Source organism: Balaenoptera borealis, assembly GCF_965194805.1.
Source record: "Balaenoptera borealis genome assembly, chromosome: 8".
Lineage (NCBI taxonomy): Eukaryota > Metazoa > Chordata > Mammalia > Artiodactyla > Balaenopteridae > Balaenoptera > Balaenoptera borealis.
In genome coordinates this window covers 121130964-121139411 of record NC_138865.1, presented here as the reverse complement: position 1 = coordinate 121139411, position 8448 = coordinate 121130964, and the positions used below count along the sequence as shown (strand labels likewise).

The window sequence follows — 8448 nt, the reverse complement described above, 5'->3', positions numbered from 1 at the left end:
ACACACCGCGGTGCCCTGCCCCTCGCTCTGGGTTCGGGCCCCTCCCAGGGGACAGGCGGCAAGGGGCTCCTTTGCTGCTAACTTTTTCCTGGGAGAAGAGTTGTGCGGACGCGGGCCTGCCGCCTTCGCCCCTCCAGTGCTGTGGGTGGACCGCCCGTCCCGTCCTCCCGTCCTCCCGTCCTTCCGTCCTCCCGTCCTCCCGTCTGTCCGCCGCCTGCAGGCCTGTTCTCGTCTTCTGCCAGGACAGGGTGTCTCCTGGACCCGCGGGCTTACGCGCTCTGCTGGGTGGCCTCTGGGAGCATCCCAGGGTGGCGTGGGGGCCAGCCACCCCCACCCCGGCTATGGAAACCCAGCTGGGGCTTCTAGCATCCTGGGCGGCACTGACGGCCCTGCCAGGGTCCCACCGTCGGCCGGGTCTGCGGCGAGACCTTGTCTGGCTCGTTGCGGCTGGAGGGTCTGGGGGTGCCCTGGAGGGGGGCCCGGACACTGGGGCAGGGCGGGGTGGTGCGGGGCTTGGCCCTGCCGGTGGGCCGCCGGACGTCCAGGAGCCTGACCCTGACCGCGGCGCCCTGCGCCCTCTCTCCCGCAGATGTGCCCCGCTCGGCCGCTCCCGCACTGAGAGTCTGAGGCCCACCCGCCGCCCCCGCCCGCCATGTCGCAGATGCTGCACATCGAGATCCCCAACTTCGGGAACACCGTGCTCGGCTGCCTCAACGAGCAGCGTCTGCTGGGCCTCTACTGCGATGTGTCCATTGTGGTCAAGGGCCAGGCCTTCAAGGCCCATCGGGCCGTCCTGGCCGCCAGCAGCCTCTACTTCCGCGACCTGTTCAGCGGCAACAGCAAGAGCGCCTTCGAGCTGCCGGGCACGGTGCCGCCCGCCTGCTTCCAGCAGATCCTGTCCTTCTGCTACACGGGCAGGCTGACCATGGCGGCCAGCGAGCAGCTCGTGGTCATGTACACGGCCGGCTTCCTGCAGATCCAGCACATCGTGGAGCGCGGCACGGACCTCATGTTCAAGGTGAGCTCACCCCACTGCGACTCGCAGACCGCTATGATCGAGGACGCCAGCTCCGAGCCCCAGAGCCCCTGCAACCAGCTGCAGCCGGTCACCGCCGCGCCGCCCTACGTCGTGTCCCCCTCCGTGCCCATCCCGCTGCTAACCCGCGTCAAGCACGAAGCCATGGAGCTGCCGCTGGCCGCAGGCCCAGGCCTGGCCCCCAAGCGCCCGCTGGAGACGGGGCCCCGGGACGGCGCGACGGTGGCGACGGGCCCCGCGGTGGCGGCAGGCACGGCCCCTCTCAAGCTGCCCCGGGTCTCCTACTACGGGGTGCCCAGCCTGGCCACCCTCATCCCCAGCATTCAGCAGGCGCAGTACTCCCAGGGGGAGCGGACCAGCCCGGGAGCCAGCAGCCTGCCCACCACCGACAGCCCCACCTCCTACCACAACGAGGAGGACGAAGAGGACGACGAGGCCTACGACACCATGGTGGAGGAGCAGTACGGCCAGATGTACATCAAGGCCACGGGCAGCTATGCAGGTAACGCGTGCTGGGGGCCTGTCCCCACGCCACCACTGCGGCCGCCTGCCTGCGGGCACGGGCGGACCTCCGGGCACCTCCTGTGTGGGCACCGAGGCTAACCTGGCCTTACCCCGTGGCACTCACAGCCTGGCAGGAAGACGGGCACGTCTGGGGGCCAGGGCACCCCGGGGGCACAGCTCGGGGTGGCCACTGTGCTGCAGGTGTACAGGGACAGTCCCCAGCCCAGACCGGGCAAGCTGGCAGGAGCTGACACCTGAGGCAGGAGCAGGACCCAGGTCCGTCTTGCAGGGCCTTAGCTAAGGACTTTAAACTCGATCCTGGGTGAGATGAGAGGCCACGGGAAAGTTCAACCACAGCGTAGCGTGTGGGACGGAGCCCTGGCTTTCACCGGACCGATGAAGAGACTGAGGGCCTCAGTGGACCAGGGACCTGCCTGAGGGCTCACAGGGCAGTGTGTGACCCAGACTGGTCACTCACCTGCTTGAGGCCTCAGTGTCCCTGTCACTGAGGTGCCTGCCCCAGCAGGCCCATCTTCGCTACCTTTGACCTCAGCCCTTTCCCCACCCATGTGCTTTTGCCTTCGCTCTGACTCAGGGAGGCCAGAGAGTCCCTTGGGCCCCTCCCAGTCGCGGCCGTCTCCCTGGGGCCAGCACCAAGCGGCAGGCCAGAGAGTGCCTCTTGAGCTGAACGTGTTGCCCCTCAACTTATTTTGGGGGGGGACTCCCGCATTTGGGATCTATAAACCCAACACGCACTGATTTGCGATGCCTGGTGTTGCCTGTAAACTGCATCACAGTCGCCAGAGATGGTTCAGGATTTGCTGCGTGAAGGGTCCCGTAGTTGAGGCCCCAGGTCAGGTGTCCCCTTGCCTTCTGTGTTCCCCGAAAACTGGCTGTGTGCCTGGGCCCGCTGCCTGTCCTGATTTGCATGCGGGGCCCGTGTCCAGTAACTGGCCCGGATGCATGCTGCCAGTGGGAAGTGGCATCCCAGAGCTGGGGCCCCAGAGGGCAGTTTGGGGACTCTTTCCGCCCCTGAGACGCACCACGTTCTTGCGCCCTGATGGGGCCGACGCTGCCCCTCCTCTCCCTCCCCCTTCCGCTCCTCCCCCTCCAGGCGGGCACTGGTCCATCAGTCCTGGGGGGCGGGAGCAGAGGATGCCTGGTGCACTGGCCAGCTCGGGCCGTTGGGACAGCCGGTCCCCGTGTGGCACTGGACGGCTGGGTTTCGGTCTCTGGTCTGGCCAGCGTGGGCCCTTCTCAGCGTCCCTCTCAGAGCTGTGGGGGAGGCACTGCCCTGGGCAGCTCCCTCCAGGGGCTCTGGGCCTTGGTTTTCCCAGAACTCATGACTTTATTTGAATGCGTGTTGTCATGTTTGTATGAATCGTGCAGGATACTAGCACACAGACCACCTCCGTCTGGACTGGGTATTTTCCGCTTAGTGGTAGGGGGTGGGGCTTGGTGTTCCTGACACCGAGAAACCGCAAGCTCTGGTGTGGGTCAGGCCTGGCCGGGACCCCGGGAACCACCCATGTGCGGCTTCCTCTGCCCAACCCCGCCATCTCCCTGACAGCCCCCAGGGGGTCGAAAGATCCGCTGGCACCCAGACTGGGCCAGAGGGAGCTGGGGTGGCTCCCAAGCCCCTTCCCCAGGAAAACAGGCTACACGGACTCAGGGCCAACCCCGCAGCCCCTGAGGACCGCCCCCCCCCGCCCCCCCAGTGCCAGCAGCTGGACGGGGCTCAGCGGAGGGGTCAGGACAGAACCTGCTGAGGGCCCAGGGGCGGGGCTGCCCACCGGTGGTCCCTGGCGGTGCAGTGCCGAACCAGGAGAGGACCCTAGTTCAGGTGTCGCCCCAGGGTCCTCCCTGTATGGCCCCCTTCCCGCCAGCGTGGCCTCGGGCCTTGGTGTGTCCGAGACGGTGAGAGACAGCACAGGTGCTGGGATTGCCGGGTGTGGGTGCAGGGCGGCAGCCCGTCTGAGGGCACCTGCCCCTCTGGCTGCATGAGCCTGGACCCTCTCCTCACCCGGACAGTTGTGGCCCACCTGCGCCCTTGGATTTTCCAAGGAGCCAAGGGAGGTGGCCGTGGACAGCCCGGGGTGCGGCTTGGGAGACGGAGCTGCCCCACTGCCTTGACTGGGACTGGGTCTTCTCACCAGCCCCTCCCGCACTGAGACCAGCTGCTGCGTCCTACTGGGGCCGGGCACGGCTCGGCCAAGGCCTGTGAGCCCCGCACCCCACATCCCTGGCAGCTCTGGAGGTGGGACGGGGTGGAGGGAAGCTGCGAGACTGGGGGCGGTGGCCTGGGAGCCTGTCTCCAACAGGACTCGGGAGGCTCCGGTCTGGGTTTTCTCCTCCCTGAGCCCGTAAGTGGGGCAGGGAGGGGGAGTGTGATTTCTTGGTTAAAATCTAGGTTATCGGCAGTGACGTTGCTGGCATCACTGGGCACCGGGCGCGCTGGGAAGAGGGTTGGGGGGAGGGTCCGTGGGGGCCGGGCAGGCAGAGAGGGGCCCGTCCCCAAAGGCTGGCTGCTCCTTGGGCGCTGGTTTCCCGTACCCCAGGCTCTCTCTGCGTTGGCCTGGTCTGGCCAGGGGGCATCCTCACACCCCCCATGGGCAGCCGAATAGCCAGGTGCCCCGTGCCGGGGCCTGGACAAGGATTGGGCAGGGCTCTCGAGCTGGTGGAATCTGGAATGTTCTAAGGTGAACTGGCGCATGAGGGTTCTCAGGAGTCCCTTCTCCTTTCGGTTTCCCCACCTGCCAAGGGAGGGGGTGGCCTGAGTGACCTTCAGGGGTCTTCTCTCCGGCACGCCGTGTGCAGGAAAGCGAAGGATGCAGAGCCCTGCACTGGAGACCCCGTCCCCACCCTCATCCCTGTGAAGACCTGTTAACGGCTCCCACGTGATGGGCTTCTTGTTGTGGACATCGAGGAATTGAATATTACAGATGAGTGGATGGACTCTTGATCCCTCCCCCCAGCAGCCCCCGCGTGGTTTCCTGTTTCCGTCCTGTGTGTTCCTCCATTCTGTCCAACTCCTGTGTCATTGTCCGTTAGTGGAGATGCCGTGGTTGATTTATACACTTCCCTGTTGGAGGATATTGGGTGGTTTCTAATTGGTTAGGTTAGGAGAGGTGCCACTGGGAAGGCCCTAACCATGATGGGGCCTATCAGACTCACCCCACATCGCAGTGGGCTCAGCCCCCCACCCCGGGGCCCAGGGCAGCTCCTGCTGCAGCTCCGCAGGGCCCAGAGCCGGTGGGCATCTTTCTGCACATCAGCCTCTAGCCGGGAGTGGAGCAGGAGCGAGGGGCCACCCCGTCAAGGCAGCGCGGGTCTGGGGGGGTTGGTGTTGGTTCCGGGGGTGGGCAGGGCACAGAGGGCACTCCGCCGTGAGGGGTCCGCTTCCATGGTCTCTACTTGTTCACGCTCTTTGGGCACATCTGTACCCACAGGCTGCGAGCAGTGATGGCCAGGAAGGGCGTAGTCCCTGCCCTTACCTGCTGTGGACACACAGAGACACAGACTGGACCCTGACGCGGTGTTTCATCGTGGCGGGGGGCCACCGTCAGGGCAGGCTGCCCCTCGGCCCGGGAGTGAGGCTATGGGGTGCGGGGATGAGCCGACAGAGGGCATGGAGGGGGAGGTTCCCACGCCATCCCGGGCCCCCTCCCCTGCTCTCTGCGGTTCTGACCACCTTCTGGCCTCCGGGCCCGCCCCCCTCACTGGGCAGATGTGCTCCCTATGGGCTTCTGAGCCACAGGCCCGCCTAGGTGTTCACGCACCAGCCCCGAGCTTCCACCTTCACGCTTTCCCGGGAGGGGACCGCCGCGGGGTGCCCTGCCGGTGTGGCCGGTGAGCTGGTGGCCCTGTGTGGCCCTGCTCTCCCTTCCCCTCCGGGTCTGCCCGCTGTCCCCACGCCTGGACGCGGGACGGACCCTGGTGGTGCGCGGGAGGGGGTCCTGGCACGCGGCAGCACGTCTGTTCCCGGGTTCCGCCGCTCTGAGCAGGGGCCGCAGAATGGCTCCTGCACGCGGGAGGATAGAGCCCTGCCGCGGGCCAGGCCGTCCCAGCATGGCCTGTGAGGTCAGCGCGGCTGCTGGCCCATCTTAGCCTGCAGCGTTTCCCCCCCCCCCCCGCACGGCAGGGCGTCCCTCCAGCAGAGCCTCTGGGAAGCCTGGTTGGCGGCTGCTCCCACCCACAGCTCAGAGCTCACGAGCTGTCGCTTGGGGGTCCCACAGAGAGGGAGCAGTCAGCATGGGTTCTGCGAGCCCCACTCCCCGCCACCCACGCTGCCTCCTGCCCTGGCCCAGGAGCGTCCGCACCGTTAGAGCCCAGCACAACCCCTGGCCTGGCTACAGTGGCGCCCAGGTGGGGGCGGCCTGCCAGGCTCGGGGGGTTCCCGCTCTTCTAAGGCAGCATCCTGGCAGCTCAGGCCAGGCGAAGGAGGTGCCAGCGCCAGCGTGTCTGTCCCACTGTATACCCCGGAGGCTGCCCTGAGGGCTGGCCGGGCACCCCAGGCGCCATCTGGGGCTCATCCCTGAGGGCCTCCAGGAGTGGCCCCCTGGCTCCCTGGCCTCAGCTTCCATGCAATGTCACGTTTAACCCTCACACCCCCAAGCACCCTGAGATTTCTTCTTAAACCAGTTTTATTGAGGTGTAACTTACATACCTCGGTGACACGGGTATGAAACTACCCATTTGAGATCTGGGTGTGGGGCCATTAGCACAGTCAGATGGAGAACGTGTCCGTCACCCTGGGGGCCCCTGCGCCCCTTTGCTGGCATCCCCTCCCCCACCCCCAGCCGTGGGCAGCCTCGGATCTGCTTTCTGTCCTCTGGATACTTTTGTCCGCCACGTAAACAGAGTCAGGCTGTCTGCACTCTGGTCCGGCTGTCTCGTCAGCAGAATGAGTTTGAGACGTGCCTGTGCTGGGTGGGCAGGCCTGCCTTTTTCTCCCCCTCTTTTTTATTTATTAAAGCGTTTACACACAATAAAAAGGGCCAGTTTCAAGTGTACAGGTGATGAGTTTGGCCATTGTAATCAGTCAAGTACCACGGTCAAGATACACAACAATTTACTTCCCTCAGATGTTTCCCCGCGTCCTCCCCACCCCATCACACCACCGCAGCCCCCGTTGCTTTCCATCACTATCATTTTTCCTTAAGTGGGATCACACAGAACGGAGTCTTTTATTTTTGACTTTTTTCATTTACTGTATCTTGAGATCGATTCATCCCTGTGGTTCTGAGTGTGGGTCCTTGGTCCTCATGGTTGATGGTATTCTCCCATGCCGTGGACATGCCACCAGTGGCAGTCGTGTGTGGCCGTTATCATCGTGCTGCTGTGAACATCCACGTACACGTGGGACTGCTTTTTTGTTCATCTACTGAAATTATTATGTGGGTTTTCTCCTTAATTTTACTGATGTGGTGTATTGCATCAGTTAATTTTTAAATGTTGAGCCACCCTTGAACTCCTGGGATAAATCCCACTTGGTCATTATGTTTTATTGTTTTATATATTGCTGGATTCAATTTGCTAATGTTTTCTTAGGGAATTTTGCATCTACGTTCATGAAGGTTAATTATCCATAGTTTGCCTGTAGTATCTTTGTCTGGTTTTGTAGGAGGATATGCTAACCTTATGTCTCTTCTCCTTAATTTTCTGAAAGAGTTTGTATAAGTTTGATGTTATTTCTTTCTTAAGCATTTGATAGAATTCATTCACCAGTGAAGCCACTTGGGCCTGCAGTTCTGTTGTTGTTTTTGTTCCTTATGGGAAGGTATTCAATTATACATTCTGTTAGTTTAGATGTAGAACTGTTCAGCTTTCTCTCACATCTTGCCCGAGCCGTGGTAATTTGTGTCTTTCAAGGAATTTATCCATTTCTGATCTATGCAGGTATTAATATAGCCGTGCCAGCTCTCTTATGTTTACTATTTACCTGGTGTTGGCTGTTTTCATCCTTTTACTGTTAACCTACCTGTGTCTTAAAGCTCAATTCTTATAGGTAGCACATGATTGAGATCTGCTTTTTTATCCAGTCTGACCACCTTTTATTGGGAATCTTTCGACCATTTACGTTTAGTGTAATTTTCAAGGGGGTTAGGTTCAGGTCTGTCATCTCACTATTAGTTTTTTATTAGTCATGTTTTCTTTTTTTACTCTTTTCCACCACTTTCTGATTGAATTTTTCCAGAGTTTCTCTTTAGCTCTGCTGTTGGCCTAGTGGTTAGACATCCCCCCCACACCCCCGCCATGCTTCGGTCATCTGGAGCTGACTCATGAATCTTTGACTTATCCCATCAACCTTCTCAGGTGTATCACCCCCTCCTGTGGAACTCAGACTTTCAAAACAGTGTGTTTTCATTTCCCCTCTCCGGTCCTTAGTGAAATTGTTGTCATGTATTTTACTTCTTCATAGGCTATGAGCCTTATGATGATGTTATTGTTTTTACTTGAAACAGACAGTTGTCTTTTTTCCACTTTTAGTCACTTTTAAAATTTAAATAGAGTAGAATTTACTGTTTGGGGCAAATTGTTCTCTGAGTTTAAACAAATGTATATAGTCATGTGATCACTTCCATAATCAAGATACAGAGCAGTTACCTCCCACATTTTGTCATCCCCCTGCCTCCCCTTTGTAGTCTTTTCTTCCTCTCCCCCAACTCCTGCGACCACCGGTCTGTTTTCTGTCTCATCAGTGGAATCACACAGTGTGTGGCCTTTTGAGTCAATGCATTTGAGGTTCATTCATGTTGTGTGAGTTTGTGGTTCTTTTGTTTTTTTTTTTTTTTTGGACTGCTGAATAGTATTCCCACAATGGGTTTATCTAGTTGCCAGTCAAAGCACCTTTGGTTTATTTCTAGTTTTTAGTGGTAATGGATTGAGCTGCTACAAACATGGCATCT

At 60.2% G+C, this 8448-nt stretch overlaps 1 protein-coding gene across 1 annotated transcript in view; it reads left to right on the top strand.

Annotated features, from left to right (window-relative positions):
• Window positions 1-652: 652 nt before the first annotated feature.
• Window positions 653-8448, top strand: part of NACC2 (NACC family member 2) — a gene marked incomplete at its 5' end in the record, with an annotated part of 33301 nt that continues 25505 nt past the window's right edge. Inside the window, one exon of the mRNA XM_082401852.1 lies at window positions 653-1538. Coding sequence (XP_082257978.1) covers window positions 653-1538 — 886 coding nt within the window. The remainder of the gene's footprint in view (window positions 1539-8448) is intronic.